The sequence below is a fragment of the Mastigoproctus giganteus genome, chromosome 9, assembly GCF_048544385.1.
Source record: "Mastigoproctus giganteus isolate SK-2022 chromosome 9, ASM4854438v1, whole genome shotgun sequence".
Lineage (NCBI taxonomy): Eukaryota > Metazoa > Arthropoda > Arachnida > Uropygi > Thelyphonidae > Mastigoproctus > Mastigoproctus giganteus.
In genome coordinates this window covers 25,075,585-25,091,199 of record NC_143583.1, presented here as the reverse complement: position 1 = coordinate 25,091,199, position 15,615 = coordinate 25,075,585, and the positions used below count along the sequence as shown (strand labels likewise).

Sequence of the window (15,615 nt, the reverse complement as noted above, 5' to 3'; positions counted from 1 at the left end):
ACCTGATCGCACATTTCTATTGCTGAAAAGCCTATGTGTGGCTTTAAGGTGGTGAAAGATTGGCTAACACTTCTGTCTGATGCTAATATGGAGGGTCATAAACTGAAACCTGTGTGCATTTACCATTATCAAAACCCTCGTGCCCTTAAAGGTTACGACAGATCATACACACCCAGATGCAAGAGTTACTCTCATAGGCCTATTATTGCATTTTTAGTGATTATTTACATTACACATGAATTTAAATTGCACAAACTAAATTGGTTATTGGACTGAACAATATTTCAAATAAACTTAGTCTTGCAATTTTGTAAAAAAATGTTAAAATATTTAATTTGTAGACTCTATTCCCAGTGATAAACTTTCTCATTTATATCCATGTCTTACCTTCATAATCAGTTCCCCCCCCCCCTTTTTATGTGAAAACATCTTTGGCAACTCCTACTACATTTTCAGACTGAAACAAAACCAATTGGTAATGAAATTTTCTTACGAAAATGATGCAAATGATGTCACTTCTTAAATGGCACTGTTTGTTTGTTTGTTTGTTATTTGGTTTTTTGGAGCATTAGCAACTAAGGCCATATTGCTCCGGAATATGCAGTGGTCATTCCCTGACCTTTCCACATCCTCCGTATTTGGTGTTGACGGGCTCGAACCCCAGTACTAATCAAGAAGTGTGTGCTACGCACTGCTGCTTCTTCCCACCTGGCTACGGAGGCGCCAATGGCACTAACAATGTTAGTTGAGTCACTAATGTTGATTAAGTAGAGTAAGTGGTGGGTGTGAAAATAAAGCATTACATACTTCATACTAAGAGATGGAAATGACATCCCTTCTTAAATGATGCTAACTCAGTCACTAACGTTGATTTGGTAGAGTAAGCAGTGGGTAGTAATATTATGCAAGAACAAAAGCTTTGGAGCCATCGAAGAAGCTTCTCATGTCGACAAAAGAAAAAAAAAATGCACAGTTTAATGAAATCTGCTTCTCAAGATTTTGATCAACATCAACCTTCTAAGTAGTGTAAGTAAATAGTGGGTGTGAGTATAAATCGCTACATTATTCATAACTTCGGTGGCTGTTAGATTTTAATAGCTGTTCAATTAAACTGTTTAAAAATTTAAATGGTTCGTTAACACCAACAATAAAATAATCACTTCTTGCAGTAGTTTTTGGTTATGACGTCATACTTTTTTACAAATGGATTTCGCTAACTTCTGAATTGTAAAAATACCAGATCTAATTTCAGTTAACAACCTATAAGAGTATTTTGAAGATGGTTAAAATTATGCAAGAATAAAAGTTTCAAAGCCGCCGAAGAAGCCTCCCATGTCAACAAAAGAGCAAGTTCAAAAACAGAGGATGAAAAAAAAAAAAAAATGCAGAGTTTAATGGCATCTGCTTCTCAAGATTTTGATCAACATCATCCTTCTACATCAACTTCTCATCAAGAAGCTGGACCATCAACACGAAATTATATTCAAGAACTTCCTGAAGATTTCAATTCAAACATGAAGATCAGGAAGCTGGTGAAGTAGCAGTTTATCATAAGAGAAAAAATTGTACTCGTGTTGTTACTTCTCATATGGAAGTGATTTGACAAACTGATGGAAAATCAGTGAGTATTTGACCTGTTGGAGACTTGTGTGGCTGAATGCCTTCTTCCTGATAGACCAACAATATTGTTGGTAGTCATTTACATTTCACCTAACCAAATGATCGAACACATCATTGAAGTCATCCATTTCGTTTTACACGATTGAAGGAGCTGCACTGCTACAACAATTTTCTCAAAAAAAAAAAAAATGGGACCGAATACCAATGACAGTTAGTAGATATTTTAACGTTAATTTTGCAGCTCCTCAATCCAAACCTTAGACTGACTTTTTAGCAAATAAATGTGGACTAATGTTAAATACTTCTAGATCTGTGCGTCAACTACTAATCATGGAACTATAAATGATGCTGTGTTTCAAAGATATTTACACTCTTTACAATCTCAAGTGTACATATCATATTTTAGCTATCACAAACTCATTATAAGTAAATTACCTACTGAACATGTATTGCAACCTCAAATTAATAAAACTGTCGAAAAAAAATAAATGCTTTAAAATGTTAAACAAGTTTGGATTCTTTTCATTCCTAAAACCTTTTAACCTTGTCCAAGCCAAGGATGTTTTCGCATAAAATAAACATCTTTCGTGCGTACAGGATACACACGCTGCTTTTTTTTTTTTTTTGTCAAAGAGAATTAAAAACATAAGAATTTAAAAAAAAATCCATGTTCACATCAGGATATGATTCCATATATTGAAAAACAAAACACAAGCAAACTGAACTTGTTTATTTATGAAGTTTGTTACTAAACAGGTTAACACACTTATTGAGATCTGCTATGCCATAATCCTCAAGTGGCAACGTAAGTTTGGCATAAAGAGATTATACAACTCATTCAATTATGTCATTTCATAACTAAAAATTGGTTTATTTAATCCTAATTAGTATCAATATACAAATTTTTTGAATATACAAAGACTTGTAGTCTTTGTACTTGTAGATACAAAACTAGAGCACAGAGACAATGTAATGAATAAACCAATATTCAAGAGTATCTTTGACAATGCATAACACAGTGCACCAATTTCAACTCTTTCTTAAGTACTTTGAGTGATATAAAATTTGAGAAGCTATATAATTACTCAGCATTTTAAGTGCAAAATTATTTACACACTTTTTATGAGAAAAAAAAATTTAAATACCTGGAATTAGATGGAAGAATCAGTCTCTGGGTGTGAGATTGTGAATGTGGTGGTGGTGGTGTTGCAATAGCAATGGTGTGAGTTCCCTGATTAACTCCAGTAAGATGAAGGGCTGCGTCTGCTGTTCCACTTACAGAAGGAGTGATGGTGACTACCTGAGGAGATGTTACTGGAATTGCTGTTCCTTGTTTGTTCACAATAACTCCTTGTACTGTTGGACTAGGATTCTTAGGATTGGATGAACTGTTTAATGAAGGAAAATAAAAAAGAGAAATGAAAAAAAAAAATAAAAAAAAAAAACATATATTTAATCTAAGATGATCATAATGTGAATTAATAGTCATAATTAGGCCTTGACACATTTGTTCAAGGTAGGCACCACTGCAAAAATTTAGTTGTAAGCTGGAGGGGAGAATACTAAAAAAAAAATAATAATAATAAGAAAGGCATTTTTATTATTCAATCACATAATTTATAGAAATTAGTGAGAAAATAATAATTACTCTCTACACGCATCACCCTGTGTAGAATGTAATCTGCCTTTAATTTCTTTAAAGGATAACAAATTATTTTCAAATGTTTCATGGTACTTCCTATACCACCACTTCTTCCTATACTACTTTGGTGAATGCTACAAATGCTGTCCTTGTAGAAGAACATCTGAGATCGTTAGTTATTTGGTTTTTAGGAGCATTAGCAACTAAGGCCATATTGCTCCGGGGATATGCGGTGGTCATTCCCTGACCTTTCCGCATCCTCCGTATTTGGTGGTGACGGGGTCGAACCGCGGTCTAATCAAGAAGCGTGTGCTACGCACTGCTGCTCCTTCCCACCTGGCTACGGAGGCGGCTACATCTGAGATCAGTGTTTATTTTGTTTGTTATATTCATATGATGCTAAATTCTTAAAGCAGCTGACATCAATTAACTTCACACTATGATATTGGACAATACATTGATAATTAAGCTCTATGAAATTAAAAGCTTTTAAATTTCATTATGTGATTAACCTTTATCTATATATTAAATTAATTATAAATAATATATTAACTATTATGAGCACACCAAAGCAATGCAAACTGAAAAAGCACAAGAGATGATAAATTACTGGGTCACTTCTGGAGATTAAATATCCAATTACCACATGCATGTGAACAAAGCTCTACAAGATAGACAGTATGACTTAACAAATGAACAATAATCAAATAGTTATGTTTTCCCTGATGAATTAAAAAAAGGATGAAATGTGCACTGTTAATGTTAAATAAGAAACTAATTATCAAATGCTCTTCAGATTACTTCAATTTTCATCCTATCCTAATGAATGTTGGTATAATTGGTGGGAGCTTCATTCTTCATCACATTCATTCAACCAATAGGATTCACTGTATAAAATAATGCTATCAATAGTTTAGTAACTATACTAACAGCCAGACTATATTTTTGTCGAAAGTTGTGCCAATCCTTGCAAGACAGATCGCAGTAATTGTAAAACAAAGAACTGGCACTTTAACTTCACAGCTGCTAGACTGACCTATAAAATACTAGTGGCCACAGCAGCTGTTGGTCAAGCTCTGGTTATAATATTCAGAAGGCAGAGGCTAAGAAAATTATGTGAAAAAACTGCTGAATACAAGACAGTTATAAGAGCAAAATGGGTAACTACAGGCCATCGGTATGACTTCAGTGGTAGTGAAAGTCACGAAAGCAATGATCAAGAGTGCAATAAACTCATGATGCCCCATGGCTTTGTTAAGGAAAACTCATGTTTAACATTTAACTAACCTAGTTAGCTATTTTGAAAGAGTCACTCATGAAATGAACATAGGAAATAATTTCAGCATTGTTTATTTGAATTTTAGCAAAGCATTTGATTAAGTCTGACAAGAGATTACTGTATAAGCAAGAATATGTTAGGATCACAGGTAGGATTCATAGATGGATCTCAGGACAGGGGGTTAGAAGGTTATGATTAATGGTTACTCATTAAATTGGGCTAATGTGTGAAGTGAGGTTCCCAATGATTGATACTGTGACAGCTGTTATTTCTGATTTTCTTAAATGGCATTGATAAAAGGATAGAGATGATATTAAAATTTATAGATAATGTTAAAATTGGAAGCGTGCTTAATAATTAGCACCAAGCAGCACTTCTTCAGGATGACTCTGAGAGGCTTCAAGGATGATCAAAAAAACCATGTTTTAATAGTGCAAGGGTTTTACACTTAGGGAATAGCAACCTCAAAATAACTTATACACTTGGTGGGGTTGAATTAAAAATAGAATAAAAAAAAAATTAATTTGAGAAGGTGGTTGCAACAGACAGTAAGCTGTCTGTTGCAACCACCTTTAGGACACAGACAGGTGTCCTAAAGAACAGTATACCCCAGTTTTGTAATGGCCTCCATTGTGCGCAGACTAGTTGTTGTTGTTGGTATGAAAGTTTCACAGGCGTCTCCGTAGCCAGGTGGGAAGGAGCAGCAGTGCGTAGCACACGCTTCTTGATTAGACCGGGGTTCAAGCCCGTCACCACCAAATACGGAGGATGCGGAAAGGTCAGGAAATGACCACCGCATATCCCGGAGCAATATGGCCTTAGTTGCTAATGCTCCTAAAAACTAAATAACAAACAACAACAACAACGAAAGTTTCACGACACAAGAGCAACTGTGGCCAATATCATATGTTTAGGATGAATATATCAGAGTGCATTTATTATTCCTAGATGTTTAATATATATAAAGAGCTCACTTAGGTTTGCTTTGTCACCAAGTACATGAGAGAGGGTTAGAGGAGCTTGCAAGTTTGCTAATGATTGGAAAGATGTGGAGCTGTGTATTGTCATGGAGAAAACCTCATTAAGGTTTTGGTCTGGTCAAGCTCTATGGATATGGGTTTTCAACTTTTTCAACATTTCCACATATCAATCTGAGTTTACTGTGGTGCCATCCAAGAAGTCCATAAGCAAGACCCCATCTTTGTCCCAAATCACTCGCCATGACCACCGACAGAAGGCTGTCTTTTGAACTTCTTGTAGGGTGAATTTTGATGGTGCCACTCCGACTGTCTCTTCATTTCAGGGTCATAATGGTGGACCCAGGTTTCATCACCTATGACTATGCGTGAAAGAAAAATTTCTCCTTCATTCTCATAGTGCTGGAAAAGTTCTACACAGATGATTTTCCAGGCTTCTTTGTGCTCATGTGTCAGCATTTTTGGGACCCACCAGGCACAAACCTTGTTGTAGCCTAAGTTTCTTTATGATGGTTAACAGCAGGTTTCCCTATACCTACTGCATCGCACAATTCGTGTGTTGTGATGCGTGGTCCTCTTTGATCAGCGTGTTGATCTAGCTCTTGTTTGTTGTCACTGACGTTACTCGCAGGCCGCTTCGGGGCTTGTCAACAATATCACTTTCCTCACTCTTAAAGTGTCTTACCCAACATCTAACTCTACCCACATCTACAGTATTATATCACCATAAACATTTTTGAGATGTGTATGGATTTTGATAGGTGTCACTTTCTTGGTAAGAAATTCAATCACCACTCTTTGCTTGATACATATATCTGTAACATCCACCATTTTTGAACTATTCGTGTGTTGCACTCACAAGCTGGATCACAGCGCCACTTAGTATGATGAAACTAGAGACCTCTAGTGACCACTCAGTGACATGTGAAATGATCTCTAGCACCACATTTGAAAGCAAAAAATTAGGAGGCATTACTTTTGTACTGGTCCTCATACATTCAATCTACAATCAAACTTATTAAAAAAAAAAGCTCTGTAGAAAATGACTCATTAGAAAGCATGTGTTCACTAAAGATTTCAAAAGGAAATCTTCAGTAAACAAATAAAATTTCAAAGAAAATGAAAATTTTAAAGTTATTTTTTAAAACTATAGTATCATTGTAAAATTTTGTACTAGACTTTCATTGAGCTACTGGTTCTTCAAATATCTATGCTAAATTTTCTGTACATTTATATAAGCTGACCTGAAAAATTTCCACTGTGAGGCCTCGGGCTGTCACCCACTTCACCTTGTGCTGTTACTGTTCTATTACATTAGCCAACACAATTTTTACCTCCAAGAACTTAAATGCAGCTTTTAACCAATTTTTATACATAAATTTCGAAAATCACCATGATAGTTTCACATCACGTCACAGTTATTAAATATAGAGGGAGTTACATTTTATCAAAATATGCCAGTTTCGCATAATCTAGCCAGTAATGTAATGACATACTGATTTATTTTAACAGATGTAAGATAATTCACTTAATTTTAGCAATCGATTCTGGCCTCGGTTTTCTTGTGACAAATATAATCGACTTCTACTTATGGTTCTTAAGATCAAATTCCAACGCAACAATTTACAATCTGAATGGAACACACTTAGCACTTTTGGTGAGGATTTTTGTAGGCTGTGCCAAGGTTTTCCAAGTATTAACTGATTGTGACATGTTCTCAGGGTTGTAAATCTATCCTCCAAACACAATATTTTTTTACACTTGTATTACAAACTTGAATTATATGTATATATCTCTTTATTTTGACATTAAATGTTGGTACATCTTTTGATGTAGACATGATAGAGACTTTTTATCGTAATTTTCGGAATCAGTGCATTTATTTCCTCCAGAATCACACATTTTCATTGCGGAGGTATGACAAAGAATATTTTTTGTTGGCTAGTGTTATTAAAGATTTACAGAAAATAAGCAAGGCAATTGTTTTTGGTCAATGAAATAATTATTTAATTAGAATTATGAATTATTATCATCATGGTTTCTTAAAAGAAGATTAATCCTGGCTAACTTATATTATTCAGTCATGATATTATGAGGTTCTTAGATCACGGTAACCAGATGTTATGTTTCTTGATTTGTGAAATCCTTTTGACTCAGTTGACATCCTTTACTAAACTGTTTGTTCTCTCTGTTTACATCTCTTATTAAATCTTAACCTTGTGGAATTTAAGGCCTAGCCTATTTATGGCTGTACAATATGTTAAATTCTCAACTAGTCTGTGAGTTGTCTTAGACTCTAAGAGGTGGGGGAGGGGATGTAGTTTTCATTAGCCTTTGCACTCAAATGGCCCTAGGAATCATCCTTGGGCCATTTGGTGGGAGCTTCATTCTTCATCACATTCATTCAACCAACAGGATTCACTGTATAAAATAATGCTATCAATAGTTTAGTAACTATACTAACAGCCAGACCAACAACCAACTAATACTAACAACCAACTCTCTTTTGGCTTATTTTTAAACGATACAGTATTTTCAGTAATAGAAACAAGAATATATATTTTTTATTTTTTTTATATATATATATAGATGGCTTTTTAATGTAACTCTTTAAAATAAAAGTTTAAAGGGTAACATAGAAAAGAGGTAAACAGTAGATGGAATAGTTTTTGGTGAAAGTAAGATTAATAAAATAGGTATCATTATTTAAAAATAGAATTATTCAGTCATGATATTATGAGGTTCTTAGATCACGGTAACCAGATGTTATGTTTCTTGATTTGTGAAATCCTTTTGACTCAGTTGACATCCTTTACTAAACTGTTTGTTCTCTCTGTTTACATCTCTTATTAAATCTTAACCTTGTGGAATTTAAGGCCTAGCCTATTTATGGCTGTACAATATGTTAAATTCTCAACTAGTCTGTGAGTTGTCTTAGACTCTAAGAGGTGGGGGAGGGGATGTAGTTTTCATTAGCCTTTGCACTCAAATGGCCCTAGGAATCATCCTTGGGCCATTTGGTGGGAGCTTCATTCTTCATCACATTCATTCAACCAACAGGATTCACTGTATAAAATAATGCTATCAATAGTTTAGTAACTATACTAACAGCCAGACCAACAACCAACTAATACTAACAACCAACTCTCTTTTGGCTTATTTTTAAACGATACAGTATTTTCAGTAATAGAAACAAGAATATATATTTTTTATTTTTTTTATATATATATAGATGGCTTTTTAATGTAACTCTTTAAAATAAAAGTTTAAAGGGTAACATAGAAAAGAGGTAAACAGTAGATGGAATAGTTTTTGGTGAAAGTAAGATTAATAAAATAGGTATCATTATTTAAAAATAGAATTATTCAGTCATGATATTATGAGGTTCTTAGATCACAGTAACCAGATGTTATGCTTCTTGATTTGTGAAATCTTTTTGACTCAGTTGACATCCTTTACTAAATCTCTCTGTTTACATAAATATCTGTTTATATATTTACCCAATACACTGATAAAATACATTTGTCTATATATATATAGGTAAGGTGTTAAATTGGCATGTTGATTTCAAATATGGCCTTACTTTTTGTTGTACAGCATTAGAAAAGTAACAGTTAGTTAGTTGTACAGAATTAGCAAAAGAAAAGTAAATATGCAATAACAATAACAATATATCAGATTTATTAACAATGTTTAATATCTGTACAGAATCAAGTATTAATTTTTGCTACATGTAAACAACAAGCTAAAAAAATTACAAATTAAAAAGTAGAAACCTTCCTTGGGTTAATCAAAAAAAAAAAAAAAAAATTTCCTTAAAAATGTAATTTGAACATCTTTGTCTCTTGTAGTCAGTATGATTAACCTGAAACAAAAAACCAGATACAGTTGCCTATCACAACTTCATCCCACCTTGCTTAGTACCTCTTCTCCATTGATTATTATGTCCGGGTGGAATCTCTTCCAATGCTCTTGACCAAGATCACCCAAAATTGGTCTGAAAAAATCCAGGTGAGAATGCAAGTAATGGAGCTTGATCAACATTCTGCATCCTATTTTTCTATAATTCTCAGTTACACATCCCTAAAAGAATTTGCTCTGTTGGTTCACTCTGAAAAATGCCCATTTATGACTAGCCTTTGTCTTCTATCATTCAGCCAATCTTTCGTTATGCTTAAGGCTTTCTGTATAAGGTAATTTTGCTCCAGTTTATATAATAACCACTTGCAAAGACCATATCAAAAGATTTACTAAAACCCAGATAGAAAATGTTAAAGTGATTTCTTGTATCCATTTTATGACCTCGTCATAAAGAATTAGTTTTTGCTTGGCAAGATCCCTTTGGGATTCCATTCTCATCAAGGTTGTCCTGTATTTTGTCCTTAACCATAAACTCCATGCTATTTCCTATCACAGAAATCAAACTCACTGTATAGTTGCTCATTATCTCCTTAGCTCCTCCCTTATGGAATGGGAAGACAGTCATTCCTCCTGTCCGAGATAATTATCCTAGAACCTAATGATCTCATTAATGTTCCTATTGGATTGATGCACTCACATGTCATAATATAAATTTTCCACCACTAAGGGCCTTAGTCTTTTCTGCCTCAGCCAAACATCTTCATTTCATAGTTAGAGTATTTAATATTGGTGATTCTTCTCTAGATTTGATTACTATTGGCCGATTTCTATTTTTATTTTTATTTCTCGTGGTAAAGACTACGTTTATGGAAAAAAACACATTACAATAGTTACCAAACTTTTTAAATTTTACGATCTGTGTAATATATTACTGACCAGAATTATCAAATTTCTATTAGAAACGTCTATTTTATGACAAGCATTCAGTAAGTTAACCACCTTGACTATAAATGTGCTTTATTAATATTAAAAAACTACACTTTTATCATACTCTCATAAATGTCTATATCTTATTTGTACAAGTCCAGCTCAATACAGGCAGTATGGAACAACTGAAGAGATTAAATTAGCCAACTAAAAAAAAACATGGATGTCAAGAAATTGGAGCATCGGGCATCATCAAATTTTTGACAAAAGAAGGGAATGGATCAAAAGTTATTCATGATTGCATGACAGCTATAGATGTGATGCTACCTCTTCTCAACACCATATAAAATTTTTGTCTAAGCATTTTAAAGGGTGTTCAGAATCCACAGAAGGTGACCCCCACTCAGAATGACTAATGGAAGTGACAACTCCAGAAATCTGCTAAAAAACTGAATACCTGGTTATGAAAGATAGGTGTATTAAAGTGTCCATGATTACCAAAGAATGTAGTATTTCTGAGGGGTCAGTACTGACCATCCTCCATGAACATTTGGCTGCGTCAAAGGTCAACCATTCTGAGTATCAAGAATACCATAATCTTCTATACTTCAAAGTGGTATAGAATTCAAATTTGAGAGAGAAAAATTTATACATGCAAGAATTTACAATTATTTCAAGAATTATAACTGGTGATGAAACATGGATCCATCACTGGGGTCTGAAAACAAAACATGCCTCCATGCAATGTAAATACCATGGGTCATCACTGCCAAAAAATTCAGGAACCAACCCAGCTCTAGGAAGAGCTGAGTTGGTTTGTGGCCACTATTTTTTGGAATATGAAAGGAATTATTTTGATAGACTACACACCATATAGAAAAACAATCACTGGAGATGTCTATCCACTACACTCAAAAATTTAAGATGAGCCATAAAGGAAAGCAGAGAAACTGACACTAGGTGACAGCCTAGTCAGAAAATCTGAAACTGCAAACAGCCCTTAAATTAAAAAATAATAATAATTTCTGGAGGTGCCCAACACTGGCAACACAAACCTAAAACAGAAGGTCAAAGAGACGAGGCATATGGAACAAGTAATGACCATCTCAATCACTGTGTTGACCACCGAGGCAAAGTGCTGAAGGCCTTTAGAGCCTAGCAGCAATGGGCTTGCCAGAGAACACCTACAAAGGAAATTCAAAAAGTTTAAATCCTGAACACTTGTAGGACAGTCAGTCAGAGAATTCCTTGACCAATAGTAATAATAGTTGGACATAACAACCACTCTTTGCACTTGGTACCAGTAACTGTCACAGGGTGGGAACGCCTAGGTCTTTTTCCTGCCATTGGGGAGAAGTAATAATAATAAACTGTATCAATAACAAAGAAATAGCACAGGTCACAAAAGCTGAAACAAGGTTATGGGACACAAAGATAAAACTGAAGGCTCTTATCTCTAGTGTTAAGGCACTTTTGTCTTTTGTTTTAATATGAAAAATAGTACTGAAGGAAATACCTAACAAATATGTGAAATTTCCAAACTTTGTTAGGTTTTTTTTAACCCCTTTCAATTTAAGGATTATTTCTGATCCTAAAGTTTACAACTAGGCTGGTTAAATGTACTATCCAGGTTTCACAGTCTTTTATAACAGGTTTGTTTATTTAATTAATTAATTTTTCAACACAAACTGAGGGTTATTTCAGTTCTAAGTAATTCAGCTAAACTGGTTATAAAGGACTATCTAGATTACATATATTTTAATACGAGTTTATTTATTTCCAATTTAATCACAAATTTAAGGATTATTTTCAGTTCTAAATTTTCTAGCAAATCTAGTTTTAAGTTAACTGTGCAGTTTTACAGAATTTTATTGCAGGTTATTTATTTTTTGACAATAATTCTGTTCTGGTGGGTTAATTTTTGTTTCAGCATTTCTGTTCAAAATTTTCATCAAGAAGGAACTATCTAAGGATATTTAAGAGTTTATTTCATAGAAGCTTTTATTCTCTGGTTTTAACTTAGAAAATAGCAATTCACACATTTGAAATGCTATTTTCTGAATATGGGGTTGATGTAGCATCCTGAATATTAATCATAACAAAATTTCAGTGGTTACCTTTTTAGTGTTGAGAAGGATTAATAATTATAATGGTTTTTAATTATTTCTTATTTTTTTAATTTTATTTTATACTCTCTCTCTCTCTCTCTCTCTCTCTCCAGGGTCATGAACCTAGTTTACCCAAATAAGAGTTCACTAGATACACATTTCCTATTTCAACTCTACATTTTTGCTTTCTAATTCTCATTGTTCCACTTTTAAAGCTATTGGATTACTCAAAGGTAAGGAAAGTACTTTTTTTATACTTTATTTTTATTTTGTCTATTTTTAGCTTATAATAAATTCTGCTGTTTACCCTGCCTCCTTATATAGATATAATTTATTAAAGATATAATATATAAAAGATTTATTATTATATATATAATTTATTATATAACTTATTAAAGAATTTGCCAAACCATTAGTAATGGTGTTGACAAACAAGCACAAGTTTCTTAAACATAGTAAACTTATCAGTAGTTAGAAGACTATAGAGATCATTTTTAATGTTTATACTAACCATCTGGGAAAAAAACATGAACCATCAATAAATAAAGAAATCTATGCTGCTACAGGTGTATGATATTCAGTGACTAATTATTTTTTTCTGTATAATCCACAATAACAAAAGTATTTTGAGATGACCAATATCCAACAGTCATAGAAATATTAAATTGATTAAAGAACAAAATTCAACTTGGTGGTAGGGCAACTTTGCTTCACTGCATTTAGTCCAACAATTGAGTCTGAAATACAGAAAAATTGATAATCAGAAGTACAGAAAGAATGGATGTTAGTGCTCATCATCACTATTTAAGATGTGTATGTGTATTTTAAAGACCAAACAGAAAAATTCTGTATACTGGCATGATGATAATAGTGTGGATTTATGTAGTAGAAAAATACTGCTTGGGAAAAGTTGACATCTGGTTTTGTTATATGCAGGAAGCAAAGAAGGCTTTATACCAAATAGACTGACAAGATGAAACTGCTGCTTCGATATAAAACTAATTTTAAAAATTATCATTCCAAAAGGAATAGAGAAGATTTTACAATTTGATTTCAGCAAAACTCCTTCTAATAATAATAATAACTAACATAATACAGTAGAGGACTTCTTAATCAACTTCTGCTTAAATGACATCTAAAGAGAAAGTAATCCATCAGCACTGAGTTTGCTCAAGCCATTCAAAGCCTTAAAGACCTCAATCAGATCACCTGGCAAGTGCCTAGTCTCCAGATGATGCAATATGCAGAAATGAAGCCTATCTTGGTAACAGCACCCCTTTCTTCCCCCTCACTACTCTCATTGCCCTTCTCTGTACCCATTCCAGCAGCTTTACATCCTTTGTAAAATGAGGCCTCTAGATCTGTATGCAGTACTCAAGATGTGGCCTGACCATTGCCTTATACAAAAATCACCTCCTTATTCCTGCTAGCAAAATTCCTGTATATCACTGACAAAACACCATGAGCTGTCCTGGCAGCATGTCTGCACTGCTCAGAGGACTTCATATCAGACTACCAGGTTCTTTTTTTCCCACTACCTACTTAATAATAATAACTAACATAATACAGTATGTTACAGTAATAACTAACATAAAACTTCTGCTTAACTGACATCCTCCTTCCCTCTTTAAAACATATTGTCTAATAGTAGTAGTAGTAGTGGCACATGATGCAAGAAAGCAAGTGTAGGAGCTTATGCAGCATCAGCCAAAAAAAAAAAAAAAAATCATCACACCATTCCCTCCAAATGCCTGTCCAGTTCCTCCTTAAATTTATTTAACCTATCAACTTCCACAACGACAGATGGAAGTTTGTTCCAGCAATTAACCACCCGCTGGCTAAAGGCAAATTTCCGCACATCTATTCTACATCTGTCCTTTCTTAATTTGAACTTATGTCCCCGTAGGTTCGTAATCTGAACAAGTGGAAGGATCCCATCAGAATTCAGTGTGCTCAACCCATTCAAGGCCTTATAGACCTCAATCAGATCACCGCGCAGGTGCCTAGTCTCCAGCCACTGCAATTTGCAGAACTTAAGCCTCTCTTGGTAAGAGAATCCCTTCATTCCCCTCACCAATCGTGTTGCTCTTCTCTGTACACGCTCAAGCAAATCTACATCCTTCCTAAAATGAGGTCTCCAGACTTGTACGCAATACTCAAGGCGTGGCCTGACCATTGCCTTATACAGAGGGACAATCACCTCCTTTTCCCTGCTAGCAAAATTCCTATATATCATTGACAAAACCCCATGACCTGCCCTAGCAGCCTGTTTGCATTGCTCAGAAAACTTCATATCTGACTGCACAATTACTCCCAGGTCTTTTTCATTTTCTACCACCTTAAGTGTAGTACCACACAGTTGGTACGTTTCTCTGGGGTTACTTCTACCCATATGCAGTACTTTGCATTTGTCAAGGTTGAACTTCAGTTGCCACTTCTTAGCCCATCTGCCCAAATTATCTAGATCCTGTTGCAGTAGCACACTGCCATTACTGTCATTAACAACCCTGCCAACCTTTGTGTCATCTGCAAACTTCGACATTAAGCCTGATATACCTTCATCAATATCATTGATAAATACACAAAACAACAGTGGACCCAACACCGAACCCTGTGGGACTCCACTAATAACATTAGTCCACGAAGAGCAGCACCCATTGATTACCACCCTCTGTCTTCTCCCACTTAACCATCCTTTTATCCATTGTAGCAACTTACCCTTAATACCATTCTGCTCCAATTTGTACAGTAGTCTTCCATGCGCAACAGTGTCAAAAGCTTTCCTGAAATCCAAGTATATGATATCAAAATTATTTTTCGCATCCAGTTCCTTTGTGACCACATCATAATAACCAATCAAATTTGTCAGACAAGACTTTCCCTTAACAAACCCATGCTGTGTTTGAATTATTGCTGAACTTCCCCTTAACAAACCCATGCTGTGTTTGAATTATTAACTGACATCCTCCTTCCCTCTTTAAAACATATTGTCTAATGCTCGTGACAAACTGCTGTGGGCACTAGTCCAGCATACTCACAGCTAATAAGCTAGTGTGGTACATCACACCTGCCTGTTGAGGTGCTTGCTTCCCAAGAGGTCAGCTGTGTTTGCACCAGTAAAATTATTTGTTATTGTAATTACAATAAGCAATTTAATTAAATATTACATAAATTAATGAAATATGGGTATGTAAAGAAAGA

General features: G+C 34.4%; 1 protein-coding gene across 3 annotated transcripts in view; it reads right to left on the bottom strand.

Annotated features, from left to right (window-relative positions):
* LOC150080107 (protein capicua homolog) overlaps positions 1-15,615 on the bottom strand; it is a 357,037-nt gene that overhangs the window by 137,594 nt on the left and 203,828 nt on the right. For all 3 annotated transcript variants that reach the window (XM_090381551.1, XM_090381553.1, XM_090381554.1), the window contains one exon: positions 2,766-3,008. In XM_090381551.1, the coding sequence (XP_090237677.1) occupies positions 2,766-3,008 (243 nt within the window). The remainder of the gene's footprint in view (positions 1-2,765; positions 3,009-15,615) is intronic.